At 39.2% G+C, this 26,691-nt stretch overlaps 2 protein-coding genes across 4 annotated transcripts in view; one reads left to right on the forward strand and one right to left on the reverse strand.

Annotated features, from left to right (window-relative positions):
* On the forward strand, window positions 1-24,953 carry glra2 (glycine receptor, alpha 2). Of its 3 annotated transcripts, XM_077535920.1 has the most exons (10): window positions 1-374; window positions 4,555-4,706; window positions 4,922-5,043; window positions 10,917-10,984; window positions 14,820-15,043; window positions 16,306-16,388; window positions 17,364-17,501; window positions 17,591-17,805; window positions 22,398-22,547; window positions 24,165-24,953. In XM_077535920.1, the coding sequence occupies exons 2-10, from the start codon at window positions 4,627-4,629 to the stop codon at window positions 24,444-24,446; spliced, it is 1,362 nt and encodes a 453-aa protein (XP_077392046.1). In that variant the 5' UTR covers window positions 1-374; window positions 4,555-4,626; the 3' UTR covers window positions 24,447-24,953. The 3 variants fall into 3 exon arrangements, with proteins under 3 accessions (XP_077392046.1, XP_077392047.1, XP_077392048.1); XM_077535921.1 differs by lacking the exon at window positions 1-374 and having other exon boundaries at window positions 4,465-4,706; window positions 14,850-15,043; XM_077535922.1 differs by lacking the exons at window positions 1-374; window positions 4,555-4,706; window positions 4,922-5,043 and adding an exon at window positions 10,779-10,840.
* fancb (FA complementation group B) overlaps window positions 18,273-26,691 on the reverse strand; it is a 19,473-nt gene continuing 11,054 nt past the window's right edge. The window contains exon 9 of the mRNA XM_077535917.1: window positions 18,273-18,879. Coding sequence (XP_077392043.1) covers window positions 18,679-18,879 — 201 coding nt within the window. The 3' untranslated portion in view covers window positions 18,273-18,678. The remainder of the gene's footprint in view (window positions 18,880-26,691) is intronic.

Consider the following 26,691-nt stretch of genomic DNA (forward strand, 5'->3'; position numbering starts at 1 on the left):
GTTCGCATTTCCAGCGGAGATGTTGGACCAAATTGATGCGCTCGATGCTGAGAGCACGTGCCGAAACATACGAGCAAGCCAAGAGCTCGGTTTGGTGAGGACGACGACGAAGGGATTATGATAATTGTGTTGTGGCACAAGAGAATTACCACTTTAAAAAAAACAAAAAACAAATCCTCCCTTCTCTTCAAGAATCCACTCATTAAATTCTCGTTGCGGGCACGTTGGCAGCCAATCGAAAGAGCTCCCAGTTATTCCGCTGAATCGGTGCACGGCCTCGTGTGAGGAATTAGCGCGGAGGGAGCAGAATAAAGAACATGAGGAATCGATGGGGCAGTGGAAATTCCCGCCGTCGGCTGCACGTCAGCTTCCAGGTGAGCTCTTCCGCCACCGTCAAGAACAAGCGAAGGAGATCGACGACGTGACGTGAACTCGCCGGCGACCAAAGCAAGGCTGTGATTTATTTTTTTTATATTCTGAATGACGGAAATTATTTGGAGGCATCGTTTTTGAGTTATTAATTGAGCGGAACATCCTTCTTAGAAAACAATGCACCTGAAATCCCCCGCAGAATAACAACACTAATTTTGCGTGTACCGCGTGGGCAGCTTTAAAATTGCTCTGCTTGTTAAGAGGCAGTAATTTTAACGACTGTGTGGATAAATGACACTTTCAGGCTCCCCCTTTCCCAGACAGGAGACATTGCGGATTTGACTTGTTCCGCCTTTAATTGCGTGACCCACCTGGCCCAAAGTTTCCCCCCCTTATTAAACTAATGGCCATCGGTGCCATTGAAAATGACACCCAGAAACTCTGCTCGGGCGTCATTATAGAGCTGCTGCAGCTGGCGAGACAATGTGGAAAGCAGAAAAAGACACGGCGGTTATTTTTGCCACAGATCAGTCGCATAAATCAGGACCACAATATGCCAGCCAAAGTTTGCTTCACTTGCTATTAACTCATTCACTCCCAACCATTTTCACTTAAGTGTTTTCCTGGATTTTGACTGATTTTTCAAGGCCCGCGAAATATTATGTTCTGTTGCTATAAAAATATGGAACATACCAAAAGAGAGATTAGAGTCTCTTCTATTATCAGGGAAAAATAGTATATTCCTATCAGTTTCCGCTGTGCAGCAATTAGCAATAGAACATAGCTAAGTTGCATCGTTTTTCTCAACTCTGCTTAGAACTGTGGGAAAACTGTGGAAGTTTTAACATGGCCTGGTTGATCTCTTATACTCTGCTGCCACTCAACCATTTTCTGCAGTAGAGAGACTGCATCAAAGCCTTCTCTATGCTCTGGCATAAAAAACAAAACAAAAAAACGTATAAATATGTCTTTGGGACACTTAGAACATTTAAAATATGACGTATTTATACGTTTTTGGGAGCTAATGAGTTAAAAAACAAATGTGGAGAAGTACTGCACATATATTTGCAAAAGTCGGCGATAGAAAGCAGTTATTTTGACATACATAAAAAAAAACAACAATGTACTGCATACAGGTTGTTAGCAACATTATGTCCCTGTATGGTCATGTAATGTATTGATCACTGTTGGTTGGCTGGTCAGTCAGTCAATCTGCATCAGTGATGTGCAAGGGGACCGCAATTTTTCATCAGAGGTGACTGGAGGGGGCACTTCCACCATATGCATGACAAAAATGCTGTTTTAAATATGGACAAAATACATGCATATGTGCAAAATATGCGCTCCTAATGTATTTAATTATTTATTTATTTATTTATCATTTGTACTTCATAGTACATTTCTCAATGTATGTATAAAAGATCTACCATCTTGACATAACAGATGTTTCAGATTAATCACATCTTACAATTTTGATTAATCATGATTAATCACTGACTTAAAAAGGCTTCTCCCCCCCCAACATATTTTGAAGTTTGAAGCGCACCTGTTATGGTGTTAATTTTTTTCTACATTTAATGTTCTGAGGACGTCTTCAAAAATTGATATCCACTGCACACGCTCATCCTGCTTTTTCTAATCAATTAATTATTTACAAAATTTAAAATGGGAAAAAAATGACATAGGGCATATGTAAACATGTATTAAATGCTTTACTTTAATGCATGTCGTTATGTTTATTGCTCAATCTCCAACAGCTACCTTTAACGTAACCATCTTTAATCTTTGGTGATACAATGATTAATGCGTTTTGGTTTTTTCTGTGATTAATTAATTAGTTAACGCTTTAACTTTGACAGCACTACTTTTGACCCAACATGCAGACTAAAACACGCCAATGAAATGCACCATCCTAAAGTGTGTCCATGCATCAGTGGAAACCCAAAAAAATAGTACTGTGGATTTTCGTGAAGTATGAAAGCATTTTAGTATTAAGCGTGACAGTAATCCCGAATCGTGTCCCGAATGATCTCATAGCCAAGAATCTCATTTGAATGAAAAGAACCACTCGTTTATTGTTCATAAGTTTGCACACTTTCAAAGAAACGAGCAGTGTCGAAATTTGATGTTACCAACGTCAGAAGCTCGAGTCCGGTTTTCCGGTTCGTCTGCGTGTGAGCATCTGGCTGTGAGTTGTGAGCTACAGCAGCTGCCTTTCGACTTTTGTCCAGGACAATTTTATACAAAAAAAAAAAAGAGTCACACACCAAATATTACAAGCTACAGTATAACCCATTTGTGAGTTTTCACAATCTCTAACGGATGCTGTGACTTGGGCCTGCCAGTGTGGGCTGTGAAGTGACTCATTTGTGCATGTGCTGGGGAAGGATACAAAGCTAAAAAAAAAAAAAAAAGTGTTGCAGCCACTCCCTATGTGTGCAACGCGCGTGCAGTCGGGGGCGCTTCGCGCCGTGACATCACGCTCGGGGGCCATATTGGCGCGTTGCTCGGTTACTGACCGGCTTCCTGATCATCGTGGCCTTTCGAAGCCCGCGGGAAAGCTTCCACTTTTAATGCTGAGGTCACCAGTGTCACGTTGCATCGCGCCGGCGCCGATATCTGTTTTATTTGCGCGTCGGCTCATATATTTGTGGGTGTCAAGAAAAAAAAAATGCAGAAAATGAGTTCTTGCACTTAATGTTTGCTGGTTCAACAGTTCTTGAATGGTCATTTTTGCACTTTTTTTTGGGGGGGGGGGGCATGCAATATGTGGTTATTTTGCTTCAAAACTAGTGCTGTGAAAGTTAAACGTTAACTAATTAATTAATCACAAAAATATTATCGCATTAATCACGTATTAACGCAGATTAATCGCACTATTAATTTTGACCGCAGATGATCCTTTATCTTGACAGCTGATGGCTACGTTAAAGGTAGCGCAGATTGTGTTTGAACAATAAACGTAACATGCATTAAAGTGAAGCATTTCACAAATGTTTGCGTGTGACATTCAGAATATTTGCTCATGTCAAACTATTGGGGTCATATTTTTTTTCCACTTTCAAGTAATTAACTGATTAGAAAAAAAAAGAGAAGGATGAGACATCCTCTTAAATTAAATGCTGAAAAAAAAATTAATATATAAGAGGGGCATTTTAAATTTGGCGCTCAAAAAAATGTTGATAAAAAGCCCTTTTAATTAAGCGATTAATCGCGATTAATCGAAATTTTAAGATGCGATTAATCGGATTAAAACATTTAATCGTTTGACAGCTCTCTAGTTAAAACACAACAAAACGGTCAAAAATGGCGATCATCTTCAGCTTGCCCAAATCCGATCTTCAACTCAATCTGCTGGCTCAAAATAATTTTGATTAAAAAAAACTTTGATAACAGTAACCCAATCTCCTCAAAATGCACTGCTACTCATCAAGTGGGTTAGAAAACCACCCAACATGTTTTTTTTTGGACATACTTTTTACAATTGCACAATAATCCCAAAATTATAGCCCTACTCAAAACATATCCTGGTGGCCACTCTGGTAACAGATGATTCGAAAGAATTGTAATTGCCTCTCGCTCGTGCAGGATCTCCTCCTCCTTGTCTGTCACTCACATCTCGTCTCGTCTCGTCTCGTCTCGTCTCGTCTCGTCTCGTTCGGAGAGGCCAACCTTTTGCGGCGTCTCCAATCACATGCCTGCGAATCTGTTTCCACGGTAACCGGGCCACCACATACTCTCCATCCAGCCTCTCACTGACTGCTGCAGCCCTTTGTTTATACTACATGTGTGGACTGTGGAGACGAGAGGATACAGGTGCTCCAACACATGCACATATACTCGCAGATTGTTTTGCAAAAATCCAGAAAAAAAAAAAAAAATAAATAAAGTATGTCTGAAAATGTGCCTGATAGTCAAAAGCATCAGAACTCGAAAATAGATACGTCTTGTTACATAACACATTTTTAACAGAATACAGTAACGTGCCCGTGCGTGCTAGATTGGGACCCAACGCACGTCTGCCACTTGTGCGCGTGCGCGTAAAAATAAAAAAAATAAAAAAACAACACACCCACCCATTCCTCTCCACTGTCAGCGCTGCTCCAACGTGTCTCCTGCTTCTTGCGACCCTCTTTTACCCATCTTTTCTTTTTCTTTTTTTTTCTTTTTTTTCAACTAAAGTATGCCGTGGAATGCGCCACGCGAGAGCTTTGCCATGCGGGAGAAGAGCGCGTTTTGGGTGAGCACTGACAGATGGAAGAAGTGAAAAAGACGGCACCCGGAATGCGTCCCTCCTCGGTGATGATTTGGGGAGCTTTACTCTTCAACTTCAGGTAGGCTGCCGCGCGATTTGACGCAAGTTTCACGCACTTGTAGCCTCTTTTTTTATTTATTATTATTTTTTTTTTATCTGTCAATAATTTCACTTTAATTGACGACACCAAGCGCGGCACCGCGCGTAATGCGCTTTAACGCACGGCCCCACCCACCTGACAGGTTTTTTCTTTTCTTTTTTCTTTTTTTTGTGTGTGTGTCAATTGTCGTCCAGGCTCGTGGACGCCAAGGAGCGCGACCCCCGGTCCTCGTCCAACATGTCTCCGTCGGACTTTCTGGACTCGCTCATGGGTCGAACGTCGGGCTACGACGCGCGAATACGACCCAATTTTAAAGGTTTGCCTTCATCATCTTCAACTTCATTTGTGGCACACGCCGCCAAAAGAAACAATTAAGTAAGCGCCGCTTACTAATTGATGAATCGTTATCCGGAAATAGCGATAGACTTTGTGATTGAATTATTGTGGACACCCTGCTGGCCATTTCATTAGGTACACATGCACAATCTATATCGCCGTTCAACGTGTTCCTGTTTCATTGACACTGTCAGATATGAATTCATGTAACGTACAGTATAGGGTGTTTATATTGTGTAGTTTGCAATGGTGAGGTAATAGGAGACCTCTAATGTAAACAATATGAAAAGTTCAAATGCAAAAGCAGACATCGCAGTTTTATGTGAATTGAGTATGAGTTTTCTGGTTCCAAGTTCATTAGAATATAATAATAAAACAATACAAATTAACCATTTCACACATTCACTGCCATAGACGATTTTTGACGTCAAAGATCATTTTTTTTTCTCCTGGACTGGCATTGAATGAGTTAAGAGGCGAATGAATGAATCCTTTGTGCTATTTTGTCCTGGGACAAATCATGCTTTATCTTCTTTGTCAAGATCCAAATCGACTCACGCGTTAGCTAACATCGCTGAGGGTTCTTTGTCAGAACGTGTGAAACCGATCACAAATCTCGCCAAAGAGTTTTCTAACATTATTTCTCTTGGACTGTTTCATGCAGTTAGCTTTCATCATAGTTGAAGCTATATAGCAGCAAGCTAACCAGAAACACGCAGATTGATATGAACGGGCTAACAATGCCGCTTACTCGAAGTTGGGAGAATTGAAGTCACCGGTGGCCATCTTACATTGCCGCCGAATTTGAGTTCTCTGCGGCATTTTCACGTGAGGAATGAACTCACGATCTTCATCTTGGGAGGCGGCCACATGCACGACCACCTGACCTTTGCCACCCCTCCTGTTTGCTAATATCTAAGGAGTTATGAAAATTCCAGCTGACGAGCTACGATACTAACACACAGCAGGAGCTTCATGGCTCCGGGAGTAGATTGGCTGTCTCCAAATCTGAAGTCGTGGGTTTGTTACTCAACCCTTGAGTGACTTTTTTTTTTTTTTTTTAACTCTCTTCCAAGTGTAAATTTTACTCTATTTAGAGTGGGACCAAATAGACTCAGTTTCAGGGTTGTTATAGTTTGGGAGTTTTTATTTTAGCTAGTTTTTATTTATTTTTATTTTTTTTAATTTAGTTAGTTTTGCTGAGTTTTCAGGGTGGTTCTGCTAATTTTTTTATTAGTTTTTTTTTTTTTAATGCTTATAGTTTAACGTTAGTTAGTTTCAAGTCTTAGTTTTAGTTTGTGTTTTTTTTTTTTTTTATGTGTATTACTTACAGGACTGTCTCAGAAAATTAGAATATTGTGGTAAAGTCCATTATTTTCTGTCATTTATTAACTATTTGACCGCCAAAAACGTTTAATAACGTTTAGTAAAATCCCGATGTATGCCGCCATAAACGTTGCGTGACGTCAACTACTTTTTTTTTTCCTTTTTTTTTTTTGAATATATCAGTGGTCAGTGCAACGTCCAAGTGCAGCGCAGCCGGGTCAATGAGTTGTGAAATCAAAAACTAACTATGGCCAGCAGATGGCAGCGGTAGCTGCTCGGGCCCTAATGTGGCAGACATGTTTGATGACGTACGTGACAAGTTTGTGATGACGTCAATCCGTACGGGCTCGTGATTGGCTTCGAAGGGAGTGACGGTAACTGCAGGAAAATGTAAAAAGGCACTCAAAAAATACAATAAAGTAACATTTTTCATTGTTAATCAGTTTTTCCATAGTAGTTTTTTTTGATTTGGCAGAGTTAGGAAATGCAAGATAGAAAAGACATCATGATGGGCAGTCTACAAGTAGGCGTGGCTATATTTTCGTCCGAACAAACGTTCATTCGTGTGGTGGTAGTCAAATGACGTTAGAACTATAAACACAAACATATTACACATATGTCAATAACATGCATTTCAATAAATACATAAATCAAATGAACCAATCCAGTGGCATGAAAAAGACCGAATCAAAAGATGTAGTTGTGCAACTCCTTTCAACCAATCCTGTTATCAGCCACCGTCAGAAATATAAAATACAGATACGAGTATCTGTAAATGTCCAGACCGATCACGATACAAAACAGTGACAGTGTCAATCAAACTATTAATGATTCATATTATTGTCAGATGTACCCTAATGAAGTGTCAATAACCTCTCACCCCAACGCTCCATGTCCCCCCCCCGCATCGTCTCATCCTCACCTGCGCACAAATGCATTTACAAACAAACGAGAGGAGGCGTGTAAATACCAGAGTCCGCGGGGGGGTGGGGGGGTCAAGCTGACAGGTCCAAGTGATGGATGGTGCCCCCCCCCGTGGCAAGGCTGCGGGTTTGCCGTCTTGTGGCGCTGCGGAGACACAAACAGCATCTGTCACTGGAAACATACGGAGAGGCCGACTGGTGGGCAGGCATCAGTCCAGATGTTTTTTGTTTTTTTTTCTTCCTCTAGTTTTTAATTGGAGTCAAATGGAGCTGCAATTGAGTACACAGGATTATTATTTTTTATTTTTTTCAATTATCATTCGTCAGTATGAAGGCGTAACTTCTGGTTGGGTCGGTGGAAACGGGAACTTTATGACAGTAAAGTTATAGAATATTTTGAATAAAGTTAAGGAAAAAAGTTGAAATATTATGAAGACACATTTCTAATTTGTAGACATAAAAGTCATTACATGAACAACTCAAATTTTACAAAGGTCAAAATATTACGAGAATATTACAAGGAAAATAAAGTCATTTTATAATAAAGATATATTGACATGGCGACTCTTTACCAGAATAAAGTTGGACTAGTATGTGGATAAAGTTTAAATTTTATCATATTAAAAAACAAAACAAAACATGAAAAACTCATAATTTTATGAGAATTGTCAATACATTGCAAGAAAATATTAATTTTATTAGAATAGGGCTGTAATAATACATCTAAAATTAAGCAATTTTATCGGAATAAAGTTGTAAAATTATGAGCAGAAAAAAATACTTAGTAAATCAAAAATAATCATAATATTAAGACGTTATTTTTGTCGAAATATTTCCATTTTATTTTTATAACTTAGGACTGCTTTTGACTTTAAAAAATCGGACTTTTAGGACTATTCCTCTAGCAATCTTTTTTTTTTTTTTTACTGATATTGCAACATTTTATTCTCAGAATATTTTGTTATACTAGTTTATTTTTCATAATTAATTTATTTGATTGCATATATTTTATTATTTTCGAGAAAAAGTAAAAATGTATTCTTTTAAGATTGACATTTTGATTTTTTTTTCTAATAATTTTTCTCACAGTAACTTTATTCTCAAAAAAATAATAACATATATTTTTATATAGAATTTATTACATTTGATAAATATTATTAATATTTGTGTTTTTATTGCCATAATATGGTGACTTTTTTTTCCCACATTATATTGCAACTTTACTCTAGCAACCTTCCAAAATTAACTTAACAAATTTATCCTCGCAATACTAGGACACTTAAAAAAAATAAAAAAAATAAAAAAATAAAAAAAATTCTCCTAACTTTCTGATTTAATTTAATAACTTAACATCTGTTGAAAAAAAGTAGATTATTCTTAAAAAAAAAAACTATTTGTACTTGTGTGTGTCTGTAACACTATTTTTGATAAATTAAAAAAAAAATGTATTTTTTTTTAAAATTGCTATTGAATCCAAAAGACACCTTTTCCGTATGAAGCAATTTCCGCTCTGCGCTTGTCACACCTCGACGAGCGCGTTGCACTTGCTGAAGGATGGCCTAGATTTCCTTTTGCTGACATTGTTGTGAGCCGCTTTTATTTTCCTGCTCGGCCCGTGAAGTCTTAGTCAGCTGACAACAAAGCGGGGCAAATATTAATACAGCGTCCGATGCAATATTGATGAGGAAAGCGTGTTTAGGTCAGCGGCGAAGGCTGACAACTTAACTTTGCGCCTGGCGGAAGGTTTGCTGGGACTTGAAATGGCAAACGCGACTCATTGGAGCCGTGCTAGAAATTGATCTGATTGATGACTGCATGGAAAGTGTTTTGGCGCTCAGGCAAGATTGAGGGCAAAGTCCCGTCAAACGACTGCACGCTTAATTTGGGGGTCATGAAGGAAATGAGGACGTTCGGAGTCCTTGCATTATTTATGAGCACTTTTGCACATTAAAAAAAAAAAGTCCATTAAAGCATGTACATTCCCTGGCCACAACATTAGGTACACCAGGACACAATCTAACGAGGGCCAATATGAGAGCTGTTTTGAAAAATGGATGCCACTTTGTCTCTCCCTCTAAATGCCTGCATGTTTTTTGAACCCCCCCCCCACCACCAAAAAATAGTATGTCGTTAAAGCCTCCAGTAGCAGAAATTGTCACGGGGCTTTAGCACGCCACGACAGCAAGGCGTGGCGTGCATGCACTCATGGCTGACAACGAGGCGTTCTAAGGGGAAGATGGCAAGATGCAACCTACACTCTTTTAACTGCTGGTTTAAAAATAACCCAATATTGGCCAATCAACCAGCTGTTTGGGTCAATTTGGCCAAAATTTCTGGGTTGTTTTGTTGGACAAAACAAACCAAAACAAAATGGAATTGTTTTGTTATCAAAACAACATTTGGGTAAAATTGACCCAAGTAGCGGGTTGGACCTGCTTACGTTCTTATAGTGGGTGACGGGAAACTCATGCCGGAATCCAAAGTACATTACTGGGACATGTTTTAGGTTTGCCGGGGAAAAAAACAAAAACAAACAAACAAAAACAGGAAAAGTAAAATTGTGGAAAACTGATTAATCCTAAAGTTTATCTCCACAGTAACACTCTTAAAACTGCTAAGCCAAAAATTGGACAGAAGCACTACTAGGTTCAATTTGACCCAAATTTTTGTGTTTGTTTGGGTGAAAAAAAAACATGTACAAACCAACTCAAAATGGGGTTACCTTGATACAGAACAACCCAAAGTTGGGTGAAATTGATCCAAGTAGTGGGATTAGTAATTTATATATTTAATTTCATTTATTTATTTATTTTTTACCAAAATTGGATTATTTTTGACCCAACATTTTCACTTAAGTAGATAAAGAACTCTCTTTCATATTAATTCCTGGTTTGTTTGCCTTGATTATAGCATGAGGCTAACCTATCAAATCAAAACAGCATCGTAAGCTTGATATTGTTTATAGTAATACAAATTGCTTGTGTTTGTGTAAAAATACATAAGAAGTAGACCATGAAAAAAAATAATCACGTATTAAATTGTAATCACAGTATTAACCAAAAAAAAACAAAAAAAAACAATCACAATTCAATTACTATTCATCCCTTCTACATTTTTCTCAGTAATTATCTTCAAACATTTCTAATGTATTTCGAAACCAGGGGTCACCAGGGGTCACCAGGGGTGAGGATCGAACCCGTAACTGAGCCATGCCACCCCAAAACTCGGAATTCACTTTACAGGGTCGTAAGTCAACCATGTGTTACTAGCTACAAAAAAAAAAAAAAAAAAAAAAAAAGGAAAAAAAGACAAAAGTTCATCCAGCTGTCATTGGATTACATTAGATGGTGTCCCTAATGAAGTGTCCAGGAGCACGAAAACAACCATGTTCATTTTTTTCATCACCACTTCCTAATCTGTGTTTAAGGCATGTCATTGTCATTCCATTCCACAGGCCCCGCCCCCCCCATAAACGTTACATGCAATATTTCTATCAACAGCTTCGGCTCGGTCACGGAGACGAGCATGGTGAGTTCTCCGGCATTGCGACTGCTGCACTGTGCACAAGTGTGAGTGAACGTGTTATCTGTCCCTCAACCTGCAGGTCCGCCCGTTAACGTCACCTGCAACATATTTATCAACAGCTTCGGTTCTATCGCTGAAACTACCATGGTGAGTTGAAGGGTCAAATACTGAGTGAAGTCATCACCTTTTTGTTTACATTTTTTTTTTTTTCACAAAATACAATAACAGTGGTGCCTTGAGATACGAAAATATACCGGTACTAACGTAACTCAAAACATCTGAATATTTAATCATCTTTCACCATTAAATTTGAATGTTAATGACATTAATCAAGCAGGCACATATTACTATCTTAGAAAACGGCCCCGGCGTTTATTAGAGCGGAATTTTTCTGAAAAAAATGCGTCCCGAACCGTTGAACGTACCGGCACAAATGAGGTATCAAAAGGTGTGGTTCGATCTGACTCGGCGGGGAACCATTTTTTTTTCCGGAATTCCGAGTTACCATGGCGACACAATTCCCCAAAATCGCCTCTATTTCCATGCCCAGCGCAAGTGTGGCATGTGGCGCAGTGTCAGTCTGCGCAGGGGCAGGCTAGACTAAGTTTTGGTATTTTCGCCGGGCAGCATGGCACAGATGCAAAAAGTAGAAAGAACATACATGGAATCTTTGCTAAGAAAGCAAAGTCACGTTTAAAGCAGATTCCAGCTTCAATAAAGTTGTTTTTAAGTATACTGTTAAGCAAGCGCTATTGTAAATTTTATAAAATTGGATTCATTGGCTAGCTGACAAACCACTATTACTCCACCGCTAGCATCAAGTCAGGAATAGGCTCCAGCTGAGCCAGTGAGGATAAGCAGCACACAAAATGGATGGCTGGATATGACATTATTACTAAAAGACAGTATAATGCAAGAACATAACTTTATATTTCCATCATTTTTTATTGAAAAAAAAAATCTAAATAGTGTTACAGATTGTGTCTGATCTTCAAGGTTACACGGTACTTTTTTTTTTTTTTTTTTTGCCATGAAAAGAGTCTTTTGGCGGCTCATGCAGCGAATATAAATGACACATTTTACTTTGCACCACCATAATTCCCCCTTTTTTCCATCATTAATCTAAGTTAATAATTCATACAGTAAACCCCAGCTGGTAAATGTCCATAAGGCCAGCCAAAAACGGCGGGTGGCGGCCGCAGCTTCCAAAAGCGCCGATATGCAAAAAATATCCCCGCTGCTAACGTGATAAAAATAACAACAAAAAAAGCTGCGAGGCCGCACGGCAACACAACCACCAAAGGCTCGATAATGGCCGCTAATCGCCACTTAGATGGCGAATGGGGAGGATGTTAATTTGCGCACGGGCTGGCAATTACACGGATTCCGACACGGGCGCCAAACGCTCGCAAAGGCGCCAACGCGCTGATGAAATGTCAAACAACATAAGAGCGTGTCATGGCGGCTTCCCACGTCGCTCCGAGCTTTGCCGCTCTCCGCGTCTTAATAAACACGTCATTTGCTTTCTATTATGGATCCTACGTGATTGCACTAAATGAGAAAAGTTGTTACAAATCGGGACGGCGCCACTTTATAATTGGCAACGTATTAAAAATGATTTGGCAAACACAACTGGATGATGCGGATTCATTTTCATTCTATCTTATGTTGTTCTTTTATTATTGGGTTGCCATTTTTTTTTTTTTTGATTGGTGTCGTTAACATGTGAGATTGTTTGCTGTCTTCATGTCAATTGATTGCAACACATTGTTGTAGCCCAGGGGTGTCCAAACTACGGCCCGCGGGCCATTTGCGGCCCGCCGTCCATTTTTTAGTGGCCCGGGACATATGCTAAGAATGGCATTTGACTCAGTTCAAATAAAATAAAAACAAAAATGTTAGGAGATGATCAAAGTAAGAAGGGGGGGGGGGGGGGGGGGTCAAAAAACACAGGTGCTATTAAAGGTTATTTTAGTTGACTAAAACTAACAAAAAAACTAAAAGTAAAATTCAAAAAACAATTTCGTTAACTAAATAAAAAAAAAAACGAAGATGCTTTTTAAAAAAGAAAACTAACTGAAACTATAATTCATGTTTACAAAACTAACTAAAATAAAACTAACTATAATTATAGCAAAAATGTCCTTCGTTTTAGTCTTTGGTAATTAATTTAATGCATGAGCCTTTGGGGATGATTTGAAATGTGATTTTTAGTCATTTCTTTTGATATCAACCGGAATAATGAGGTTGCGCCCATGGTGTTTTTGAAATATTGCGCACAACTAAAAACTAAAACTAATATTGAAACTAACTAAACTAAAACTAAGCATTTATTAAAGAACTAAAACTAATTTAAAAAAATGTAATCTTTCTTTTGATAGGTTCCAGTCAAAATCCAGTAAAAAGAGCGAACGGGATTGTTTCTGTGAAAATGGCTGCGAGTGAATGAGTTAACTTCAAGGCATTTTCTCGCTTCTGTGTCAAGGCCATAAGAGATCATAAACAGGACACACCGTATATTACAGTTTACCCTCGGTTATATGGGGTTAAATGTCAGATAGATAAATACATCGAGCAGTGCTCTACTGGACGGAACGGAACTTTTAGGCCTGATTCCCACTGTAGCAAAACAATAAAACGATTGATTTTTGAAGGATCGATGACTTAAGAAGGCAGAGGCAAGCTTGAATTTAATCGGATCAAAAGCTACCAGTTGCTGTCTTCTCTGCTCGACTGGGCAGAACTGAAAGAGAACTTGAGACCTTCAGGCAGAATATGTCGATAGAAGTACAAGGAAAAGAATCGATGTTCAAGGATATACGATATAATATGTGGGTGGAGGCTAATATCAAATGTCAGATTAAATTACTTTTCTGTCGGGCACAGGTCATGTTGATCTTGAAAACATAAACTGTATTATTTTTCGTGTCAAAGCAAGAACCCGATTGATTTTTTTTTTTTCAATTCATCTTTAAATTAAAACAAAGAAAGAACCTTATAGATTGGCCTGAATCTTAGCGTGCATGCGACTTCATCTATAGCAGTGCTCTCAAATAGTGGGGCGGGCCCCTCCAGGGGGGCGCGTTTGACCTCGGGGAACATGCTTTTTTATTTCGATTTTTTTTTTTTTTTACTCTTAGAATAAAGTGCAATTGCACCTCCACTACATTAGGGGGCAGTGGCGCTCTCATTGGCAAGAGTGTGCGCAGGGAGCGTTCGCTCAGTGGTGCAGGTTTTTTTTTTTTTTGCACACGGCACAGAAGAGTATGAAGTGTAGGCACAAAGTGTAGCAGACCCACAAATGACATCAGGGATGAGAAGACAGGCGGAGAAAGACGGAGATAATTATATATATTTATTTATATTTATAGTCGTGCGGGGTTTTAGGGCGTGAGAGGTTTTCTTCTTCACTAATGACAGAAAATAATTGAGAAGCACTGATCTATAGTAAGCTTGAAATGTTCAAGTCTTACTGGTTGAGGGTCAAAACACGATTTGATCTCTAATGTTGAGGTTGCTCGTCCAAGCACTTTATGTGACTATACTAATCAATCAATTGATCATCAAAATTGAATGGGTAGTTCATTCTTATCCAAACAAATCTTTATCGAGTGACTGATCAAGTCGAATTGATCTCCTGCGATTGCTCGATTGATTCATCTTTATCCTAACAAGAATATTATTGATTTGGGATCATATCCTTGCCAAAAGTCAAATCAGTCAGACTGCCAAAAAGTCATGTCGATTCTCAGCCAATTTTCCTCACCAATGATCACTTCGCGGAGGCTACTGTTGTCTGTGATATTTCCCAGCATTGTTTTTTATTGCAAGTTCCCAATACACTTAAAAAAAAAAAAAAAAAAAAAAAGAGGAAACATTGTATTAAAAAACAATGCAGATGAGTGACTTTGTGTCACCAGCTCTCCCATAAGCCCACGAGCTGCACCGCAAAAATATGCAAAGCCGCTTGTCGTGTCTGCAGGATTACAGAGTGAATATCTTCCTGCGGCAGAAGTGGAATGACCCCCGGCTGGCGTACAGCAAATACCCGGACTCCTCCCTGGACCTGGACCCGTCCATGCTGGACTCCATCTGGAAGCCCGACCTCTTCTTCGCCAACGAGAAGGGCGCCAACTTCCACGACGTCACCACGGACAACAAGCTGCTGAGGATCTTCAAAAATGGCAACGTCCTCTACAGCATCAGGTGAAAGATGACGGATGAATACAAATAACAATCACTCAAAAATAAATAATAAAGGTGGTGGAATTATAGAAGAGCGCTAAATGACCTCCAAAAATGATAGATTAGTATCACCTCTGTGGAATATGAGTTAAGCAGCCAAATCCAGCCGTATTTATCCATCTCAGGGGGCGGCCATTTTGCCACTTCTTGTCGAGTGAAAATGACACCACAGTTGCTCAGGTCACAGCCAAATCACAGCTCATCTTCAGAAAACAGGTGAGCTGGGATTGGCCATTGCCTGAGCAACTGTGATGTCATCTTCAGTCGACAGCAAGTGTCAAAATGGCCGCCACCTGAGATGGATAAATACGGCTGGATTTGGCTGCTTAATTCATATTCTATTAACTAGAATACCGTATTTAGACTAATGGGGCGTTGACTTCCCCTTTAAACCTGTATTATAGTTTTCTGTGCAGTTTCATACGCTGTCAGAAGACGAATTCGAAGTAAATCATTAGCGCTACAGTATACTAGCATACACAAGCGTTTGGTGGCAGATGCCCTTCCTTTTTTCCATAAAACAAATTAAAAGTACGGTTTTATTTCCATATTGTTAGCCGAGTTCTGAGTCTAGCTATAAAAAGTGAATATTAGCTCATTTCTTCTTCTTTAACATCAGAGGTTGTAGGGACACAGTTTAAATTAGATTTGATCCCATTGTGATTGCCCCCTTTGACATTCCATAATTCACTGCATGTAGATTTTTTAATAAAAGACTTCTGATGGAAAGAGCGCACGGTAATCTCGCAGGGGTTTGTTAGGGATCAAAAGATTAAAGAGAAAAAAAATGGGACTTCATGCCGGGTTTTGCATGGATCTGAGGAACTCTGAAGGAGTTCGAAGCCAAATTGGGAAGTTTAATTAAGGCCAAAATAGTCAAGCGAAACCCAGCACATGTGTGAAAATATTTCATTCCGTTTCAATATAACGTCCAACATGAGCCGAATTCAATCTTCTCGACACAGAACTGAAAGTTCTATTTCCAAGGCTGCTCGGGGCTGAGTGGTGCTGAGTGGGGGGGGCAGTGGGTGCCCGAATGCATCGGCGAGACAATAGGTTGGAGTAATGAAAGTGTGATTGGAAGCCGCTGGAGTGAATCCTTGCTGATGTATCTCAGTGGAGCGCACCCGAGACGAGAATACGGCTATCACCCGGCCACGCTTTACCTCCACGTAATGCCTGTGTCTCTTCATTTGTTGTGACGTGTCTCATTGACATCGCAGGCTGACTCTCATCCTGTCCTGCCCGATGGATCTGAAGAACTTCCCCATGGATGTCCAAACGTGTACAATGCAACTGGAGAGTTGTGAGCATCCACTTGGTTATGCTACTTATGCTGTCATAAACGGTTTCACTCAGGAAAATGCACTTTTTAAATACAGGATTTAAACAAATTACCTACTTTTCAATTTATCGGTATGGGATTTTCATAACGTGTGGGAGTGACTTTGTCCTAAACCCCCACACCCCCAGCATGTATGTCGCCATTTTGTGTTTGTTCTTTAAACAGCGGGACGTTTCTGTGGAAAGACAGTGTTTACACCCCTCCAACCAATCGCAGAGGGGGGGCGTGTCGCAAACGGGGCCGGGCAAACGGGTCAGCTGCGTGACGTCACTCCCGCGGCAATTTGAAAGCACGCACGGATTTTTTTTTTAATCACTCACTCACTCACTCACTCACTCACAGAAGCTTACATGTGTGAATGAGTGAGTGAAAACAAAAAATCCGTGCGTGCTTTCAAATTGCCGCGGGAGTGACGTCACGCAGCTGACACGTTCGCCCGGCCCCTTTTGCGACACTCCACCCCCCCGCTCTGCGATTGGCTGGAGGGGTGTAAACACTGTCTTTCCACAGATATGTTTACAAAACAAACACAAAATGGCAAAATACAGGCTGGGGGTGTGTGGGGGTTTAGGACAAAATCACTCCAACACGTTATGAAAAGTCCATGTCTATAACTTGATTGATTGATTTATTGAACATATAAACATAAAAACAAACAGCAGAGAAACAAAAGTTAAAAAAGAAAAGACGAAAAGAAAAAACAAAAAACAAACTCATCATAGTTTACATGTTCAAAAGGGAGTAGGAAGAAGTTAAAAACTTATCTAGTCCTACCTCTCATACATTATACATACTTGAAAAGTAGTTTATTTAAATCCTGTATTTAAAAAGTGCATTTTCTTGAGTGAAACCGGCAGACAAGCGCCTTCAACTGTGATTGACAACAAGGGTATAGAAACCAAATACCGACGCTAGTGTGTAAATCCTTCCTTGCAGTCGGTTACACCATGAACGACCTGATTTTCGAGTGGCTGGAGAACGGCGCCGTGCAAGTGTCGGACGGTCTGACGCTGCCTCAGTTCATCATGAGGGAGGAGAAGGAGCTGGGCTACTGCACCAAGCACTACAACACGGGTCAGTGGATGCCAACTGCGCTGCATTATATGAAACGTCTTGAGCCGGTGATGTGGCATTCGGAACCGAGTTGGATCATTTCTGGACAGGCAAATTCACCTGCATTGAGGTGAAATTCCATCTGGAGCGTCAGATGGGCTACTACCTGATCCAGATGTACATCCCCTCCCTCCTCATTGTCATCCTCTCATGGGTGTCCTTTTGGATCAATATGGATGCCGCCCCCGCCCGAGTGGCGCTCGGTATTACCACCGTGCTCACTATGACCACGCAAAGCTCCGGCTCCAGAGCTTCTCTTCCAAAGGTAACAAGTGTTTTGGCGTATTTCTGCATTGCTGTATGAAAAGTCAATCTGAAACATTTCCTGACAATAATGTGACCTCACTAGTCTAAACACGACATTCTGATTAATGTTGCGATTTGTGGAGTACGAGTTGTGAAGCAAAATGCAGCCATTTTTTATCCATCTCAGGGGGCGGCCATTTTGACACTTGCTGTCCACTGAAGATGACATCACAGTTGCTCAGGGTTCAGGCAACGACCAATCACAGCTCACCTGTTTTCTGAAGCTGCGCTGTGATTGGTTGTTATCGGAGACCTGAGCAACAATGACGACGTCTTCAGTTGTGTTATGTTTGTTTTGTAAAGCGCTTTGTGACAGCTAAGGCTGTTTGAAAGCGCTATATAAATGAAGACGACTTGACTGCAAGTAGCAAAATGGCCGCCCCCTGAAATGGATGAAAAAATGGCTAGATTTTGCTGCTTAACCCATATTCCACTAACACAGTATTAAGCAGAATGTCATATTTAGACTAGTGGGGCTGTATAGAACATATAATTGTCACAACTAAATTTTTGGGTTGCCTTGTGCTTTAAACAAGGAGCACCAAGAGTTGTCTTTCAAAGAGATTGTACAGAACAGACAAAATTTGGTATAGGTCTGATAACACGATATCTCCTTTCCAACTTATATAGTGTACAAGAAAAACTTGAACCTTGTCTCGCCATTTTGTGCAGTTTTGTCCAACATTTTAGATATAAATAAGTAGACTATAATGCGGTAGCATCGGGACAAGTCTTCTTTTCTTAGAAAATGAAATAGAACACACTTGTCTTTGTTCTGGGAAAGTGTGCAGGTGTGAAGAGTAAAAAAAAAAAAAAAAAAAAAGCTTGGCGTTTAACACCTTCTCTCACTGTATCTGTGATGCCTGTCACTGGAGCTTCCAAACATGCTGTCGGTCTTACCCAATAGGGGGAAACAGCTTTCTCCACATCTGATTGGGATCTTCTCCAGGATGTAACGAGTTCTCCAAAGGCTCGTGCTCCACTTCCCCGTCAAAGTTGGATGAAAGTTGAAATGAGGAGGAAATGTTTCCAACTACAATAAAAAGTCGGGATAGAATGAAATCCAAGTCACAGTACACTATTATCGTGAAATGAACCTCACAATATGATAATTATCACAATATTGTGGGGAGGTTGGTGACATAAAAACAAACAAACAAAAGTTTATAACCCAATATCGTGCTTTTGTACATAACATGAGTGACACAGAAATCATTTTATTAAATGTCTCATCTATACAATGCTAATGAGCTGAGGTCATAATTATACATATTAGGGGTGTTAAAAAAAATCGATTCGGCGATATATCGCGATACTACATCGCGCGATTCTCGAATCGATTCAATAAAAAAAAAATCGATTTTTTTTTTTTTTTTTTTTTTTTTTTTTTTTTAAGAGCTCAGAATTGTTCATTCGGTATTCGGATTCAACGGATTCAACGTCTTATCATCATTGCCTTTTTTTTTTTTTGTGTGAGAATCGATTTTTAAACTTCCATTTTTAATGGAAAAATATTCAACAAAACGTCTGACTTCGGGTTAGGATTCACACCTTGAGCATGGAAGAATGTTATATGAACGGAACATTAAGCCTTAATATTTTATTTTACCTGCGATTGGTTGGCAACCAGTCCAGGGTGTCCCCCGCCTACTGCCCAGAGCCAGCTGAGATAGGCGCCAGCAGCCCCCGCGACCCTTGTGAGGAATAAGCGGTCAAGAAAATGGATGGATGGATGGATATTTTATTTTAATGCTGTTCAAACATGAAACAGATTACAACCTCTATAAGATAAATAAATAATACATTTTCATATAAATCTTAAACTCTACAAGCTTACTGATTAGTATTTTCTAAATTTGAATGAAAAAAAATCGCAACAATCGACTTATAAATTCGTATCGGGATTAATCGGTATCGAATCGAATCGTGACCTGTGAATCGTGATACGAATCGAATCGTCAGGTACTAGGCAATTCACACCCCTAATACATATAGTTCAAATAGTACACGAAACATTAATCACATGAAACCTCAATGCACATTAACAACCTACAATCACTAACACTTAATAAAAAAAGTGTACACATAGTGAATCGAGTCAACATGTGGAATAACTCAATGCGTTACGTTTCCCTTTATCTGGTTATTAGTGTGGGCCTTAAATGTAGGTGGCTAAAACATGCCTAATCAAAATTAAACTGCACAAATGAACTAAACACCAGAGGGTGCTGAAACTTACACTGGAAATCAACCCAGCCTTTTTTTAAATGTTGTGCTACTTTTAATATCGTGACATGATGACGAAAATATAAAACATTTTAATATCGCCATATTGTTACACCCCTAATAAGAATTCCCGTTGCTTTCAATTCAACTTTGGCGGCTCATCATGACCTGCATTCATGAGAATATACGTGCAGAAATTACAAAACCACCCCCACTCTCAAGTATTTTTTTTTTAATACAAAGGTCAAATGTGAGCATTTTCTCTATAAAAGGAATATTTGAACGGCCAAAACAAACAATGATACCCATTGATCTACTGCCAGCTGGCTCACTTCTATGAAGAAAAAACCACATATAGTTTTTTTAAATTTTAAACTAAGCATCACATGCTTAAAAACATATCAAAATATTTAATGCATCATTACTGTCTTGAGTGCTCCCATTTGCTTCTCATGCAATAGCATTTTCCATCTTCTAACTGTGCATGTGTTTGAACTGGGAAAACAAACTTGTTGGAGCGCTGTGAGGTAAATGGAGCGGAAAAGAGGAGAAGGCGATGATACAAAATGTGCGGAAAGAAGCAGACGCTCTTGCTGTCACTGTCAGCTGAGGTGGATGCAGCAGAAATTGCAAGTGACATGAGTGATGCTTTTCATTACGATATTAAGTGTTGATTAATGTTCTTATTAGGGGTGTCAGGTGATTACAATTTTTAATCGTAATTAATCGCATGACGTCAATAGTTAACTCACGATTAATCGCAATTTTATATCTGTTCTAAATGTACAATAAAATATTTTTTCTAGGTTTTCACACTCAATATAAAAGTGGAAAAAATATTACACTAACAAAAATATGGCTGCCTATTTTCATCATTGATACAGTTTTCATAATAATTCAGAAAATTTAGCTAAAATTAAAAAGACGTACAGTACTGTTAAAAAACAAAACAAGTGTGATATTGATTTGTGTTGAGGTCATTTTTCTGCCACTAGATGGCATAATTGCATTTCTCTTTTCAATATACAGAGCTATCTAATCTTTAACATTTAGTCACGTGAAATTCTGCACATTTTTTAAATTGTAAAATACAAATTGACCTATGCATTATTATTAAATATATTACTGCTAAATTTTGACGTGGACGAGTCCGCCACGTTGCGACTGGAATTCTCCAGTGTCTCCAGGGTCGGTCATTAATTGTGCGCTAAAAAAAAAAAAAAAAAAAAGTTGTGTGAAAGGAAATTTAAATTAACTAAAAAATAACACTAATTTTGACATTGTTCTTATCAATTACAAGCAGTGAGACAATTTAGTCAGGTCATATATATGTGTGTATATATATATATATATATATATATATATGTTTTTTGCTAAACATATCCTCGTGTGACTGTGTGACTGTGGAGGGCCTCATGAGTGGGTTTAGGCCCCCAAATGACTGAATTACGCCCTTGGTAATGTGGATTTGCCTTAATGAGGCTTTTAAGGCTGGCGCTGCCGTTATCTTCAGTCTGAGCCAATCTGACTCGAGCACAAGAACATCATCGAGTGTTTCCATCCCAAACGGAAATCACAATGGAAGTTTAGGCGCACCTTTAGAAAAAAAAAAAAGTGAAGCTAATGAGAAAGTCACCTTAATCGCCAATGCACTCGCAGTTACCTGCGCAGTTTCCATCAACTGCCTCTCAACTCACTCTTCACTTTGTACTTTTTGTCGAGCTCAGCGTGTGGCACACGGTGCTGAGAGATCACAGTGTTCTCCAGCTTGACTGAAGACGGGCTTTTAAAAGACTTATTTCTACCGATGACTAATGCGTAGCTCACTTCTAAGAACACCTGCAGTGTTCCAAAAGGTAAATGCATAAGGGAGACGCATATCGAGGATGGATGAAGTGATTAGTCGGTGTTTGTCTGAGCGGGGACAGCTCATCAAAACGCGTCGCGGTCTCCGACATGAAAGACACGTGCGCTGATAAATATTGAAAAATGGGGCCGTAGAGAGCCGCCACTCGTGAAAAACAGTAACTCGGCACGCTCGAGTGACCTCATAAAGCAGAGCTGTTGCGTTCCACACGCTAATCGGCAAGTCACGGAAAGAAGCCAGGTGACGCCGACGTTAAGCTTTCATCTTCAATATGTCGAGGCGGTTATTATCTCCCCAACGTGTTTATCGTCATACAAACATCAGCGCCACTGAGCCACATCTCGAGTTAGCTGGACAATGTTTGGGAATTATTTTTGATGCCAAAGTGCAATTGATCCGCTGGCTGACTGGAGAAGATCTAATACAAACAAAAAAAAAATGTTTCCCGCTGCTTGCAGGTCTCCTATGTGAAAGCCATTGATATCTGGATGGCGGTGTGTCTGCTCTTTGTATTTGCGGCATTACTCGAATATGCCGGGGTTAATTTCGTCTCCAGGCAACAGAAAGAGTTCCTCCGCCTGAGGCGAAGACAAAGGAAGAATCACAAGGTAGACTTTTTCTCAAGCTCGCTGTTTACATGAAGTTTTGTGGAGGCACATCGGGGGAATGAAGATGAGAAAACAGTGAAATTGCTCAACGACATTTGGATTTCTGTTACGTTTGCTTTTTGGTATTTGGGGATTTAATCGATATTATCATGATATGAAGGTCACGATCCGATAATTATCACGATATTGTGGGAGGTTGGCGACATTAAAAAAGCTCACAATATTGTTAAAAAAAAAAAAAAATAGCTCATACTAAAAAAAAACCCACAGTATTGTGCTTTTGTACATAACAGCAATGCATATAAACCACCTACAATCTCAAATAACAATATCGAGGCACTTATTTGCTAATGCAAGCACACATTGATCGCTTCACAAGCAAATTCGGTTCCCCTTCATCTGACAATTAGCATCAATTTTGAACACAGAAGGCCAAAACATCCCGAATGAAAATTAAATTGCACTAATAAACTAGCCACCAGAGGGTGCTAGAACTGCACAAATGGAAATCAACCTGACTTTTTCTTTAACAGATGTGTTCCTTTTAAATATTGACCATTGACCAGTGACCATGCCGACGACGATATTGTGGCAGTTTTAATATCACGATATCACGATATTGCCCTTATCGTTACATCCCTCTGAAGAAGTAAACTGACAAAATGTGTCTAGGCATTTAAACCAGTATTTTCTCATCACTTCATGAAATTATTGCTCAAATTATTTTATACATCTTTGAAGAAGACTTTTGACCATCTTACCGGTGGATATAATCGTTGGTAGCGTTTTGTTAATGAAAAAAAAACAAAAAAAACACAAAAAAACCACAATGGTCACTGAAATCGCTTGAAACTTACAGAAGTAACAATAAAAAAAAACGTATTGAAAATTAAACAATCAAAATCATTATTTTTGAATTGGAAGACCCATGACGTGCAACTGTCCATGTGTGTAAGTTAGTTCCTAGTTCTTGGACAATACCAAAATTGAAAATACCAGAAATCTTAAACTCTGCGATTAGCTGGCAACCCAGTTCAGGGTGTACCCCACCTACTGCCCGAAGCCAGCCGGGATAGGCTCCATCACCCCTGCGACCCTTGTGAGGAGCAAGCGGTTAAGAAAATCGATGGATGGAAATCTTCAACTTTCAGATTTCTTTGTTTTAATAATGTCAAACAACAACAACAACAACAAAAAAGGTTCACATCGTCAGCAGCATCTCTCATAAAGTCAACTGAAAATTTACACAACTAATTCCCTGAGTTTAAAACATTTTTAGATTGAATTTTTATCGGCCGTCAGATAATCCGCATCGGCCCATCCCTACACTAGCATATAGCGACATACAAACAAGCTGCAAAAATGTTGAAATTATAATGATTGAAGTGCCCGATTTGATATGTAAAATCTGTTTACAATTTAGTCCACTGAATGTAACTGATTGAACATTCAAATCTTGAAGCATTTAAGGCAAGACGCTGTGCTACTTGCTTTAGTTTCAAGTAGTATGCCGCCAAAAGAGGGTCAACATTCATGCGACAAAGACAACATTCAGTTCAAACTCCCTCTTTTATGCCATCCATGATTTAATATGTCCGCATGTGTTATTTTTTCCAGGACGAAGACATGCGTGACGGACGCTTTAATTTCGCTGGCTACAATATAAACCAGTGTCTGCCAACTAAGGACGGCTCAGCTGTTAAGAACGCCGCTCCGGCCGCCAACCAACAGCCGTCCGTCCCCAAAGACACGGACAACATGAAGAAGAAGTTTGTGGACCGGGCCAAGAGGATCGACACCATCTCTCGAGCTGCCTTCCCGTTGGCCTTCCTCATCTTCAACGTCTTCTACTGGATCACCTACAAGATCATCAGGCACGAGGACGTCGACAAAAAGTAACCGCTCGCTATCCCGCTCGGTTTCTCGAAGAGATCGTTGAGGAGCAAATGCCAAGCGACGTTCTTTCAGGGATAATGTTCAATGTTTGTGAATTTTACGGGAATGTTCAGGTTGAACGGTCGCAAAAAAATGCCGAATTCGGGATTACGGGAGGGACGACTCGAGGTTTAGTAGCATTCCGGTTACGGTGGACCAAATCTTTTTCTAACCCATCTTTGCCTTGAGGTCTGTTCAATTACGGAAGCCAAGATACTATTTGTAATCGTGCGATAGCTTAGTTTGAGCCTCTTAGTTGCCATGGGAGGTACTTCTTATCAAAAGGGATTTGTTTTATATTGTACTATGATCATAACACTTCCTTTAACGACAATAAATATACTAATGAGATAAAGATGTAATATATGGCAGAAGCAAAAGCACATGAAGAATTTGTATTCATTGTGTGCATTTGTAATCATTTAAGGATCTCCTGATTAAAATGGGTCTGACCAGGTTAAAAAAAAAAAATAACAGGATGTACTGTATGTTATATTGTGTGACAGATCGAGAGAAACAAAAAAAAAAAAATGACTAGAGGGCTTCCAACATTTCTTTGAGATATGACGATTCTCTATTGATCAATCAACAGATTGCAAAGTACCACCACACCCTTTAGGTACCACATCCCTGAACCCTATCGAAAATGGAAGCCTTCTTATCTTCCAACATTGGAAAAGCAAAAAAAAAAAAAGAAAAAAAAGAAAAAGTGAACTTTACTGCTTGGTGATAAATGGGATTTTTGTCCCTTCCTTTTCAACAGCCAGCCTCAAAGCGCGGTAAGTTTTGAACGGCCAACAGAAAACCATGTGCTTTGTTATTTTCATGTTACAGCATGCCACGAAAAGTCATTATACACGTCACCCCCCTGGAAAGTGCTAGAAAAGGGGTCTAAAACCTGCGGCTCTGGATTCACATGCGGCTATTTAGTCCCTCTCCTGTGGCCCACTGTGGACCTCTTTAAAGAAGGAAAAGGAATGAATGAATGTTTTTACAGGTTTATTTGTATTTTTTAGATAAAATATTTAAATTGATATTAAATATTAAATTTTAAAAAAATTAATATACCTATTTTAAAAAAATGTCAGATTCCAAATTTTTAAGTTGGCAGAGACGAAAGGTAAATGAAAGTTTTAAAAATTACATAAAAACGTCCAAAATGGAAGTGGAAAAGCAGAAAATTACCATAAAATGTCCATAAAATTGTAAGAAATTGCAGTTTTGGCCGAATAAAAAAGGCAGAAAAGTAAATGTTCAAAAGTAACCAGAAAATATCCAAAAACAAAAGAAGGCAGAAAATTACCTAAAAATGTCAGGAATTGCCACAATTTTTTTTAATGAAGTAATAATTACAAAATGTCAAAAAAACAAAAGAAATTTTGAAAATTACTATTAAAATGTCCACAAAATTGCCAAAAAATGTCAGAAAATTGATATCGCAAAACGCAGAAAAAAACAAACAAAAAATGTCCATAAAATGTTACAGAAAAAAAAAAGAATAGAAGCAGCAAATTAACACAATGTCCATAAAATTGCCAAGAATGTCAGAAATGCAGAAAACTCTAAAAATGTGTGAAAATGAAGTATGAAAAATGACAACAACAAAATCCAAACACGAAAGATGAACAGCAGAAGGAAATTAATTGGATGCTGCGTATTTTGTTGTTATGGTGCAGCTCGAATGAGCTTTTGGGCCCTATTTCATTCAACTTGACACTAACACACTGTTTCGTTCATCACAACGTTCAAATATTTTTGCAGCTCCAGACAGATTTTGTGTTACATTATTTATTTGGCCTAAAACGGCTCATTTGACTGTAAAGGTTGCTGACCCCTGTGCTAGCGTAACTTTTGTGTATGTATAAAGCAGGGTTTCCCAAATTTTTAGCCCCGTGTTGGCTCCTGGGACAGTTTTTATTGTGCTCTCTCGTCAGCGAGTGTAAACTACTCATTCGCTGATCAGCAAGCGGGCACCCAATTTGTTGTTGATTCATGTGTACGTGTCAACGTTGGGGCAATGCTGTACAGTGTATTTTTGTAAGTTTGGGTCCCCGGCAGGAACCAAGTTTCTAACCTTGAATCTTAAACTGAAAAAGTTTTGGAAAAACTATTTTACAGTTTCAAAGACAGTGAACATTTTGAGTGTAACATAGTCCAAGAGATCTTCTTTTTTTTTGTAGCGTTAGTCCCATTTAGAACTCTAACTGAA

Source organism: Festucalex cinctus, chromosome 11 (genome assembly GCF_051991245.1).
Source record: "Festucalex cinctus isolate MCC-2025b chromosome 11, RoL_Fcin_1.0, whole genome shotgun sequence".
Taxonomy (NCBI): domain Eukaryota; kingdom Metazoa; phylum Chordata; class Actinopteri; order Syngnathiformes; family Syngnathidae; genus Festucalex; species Festucalex cinctus.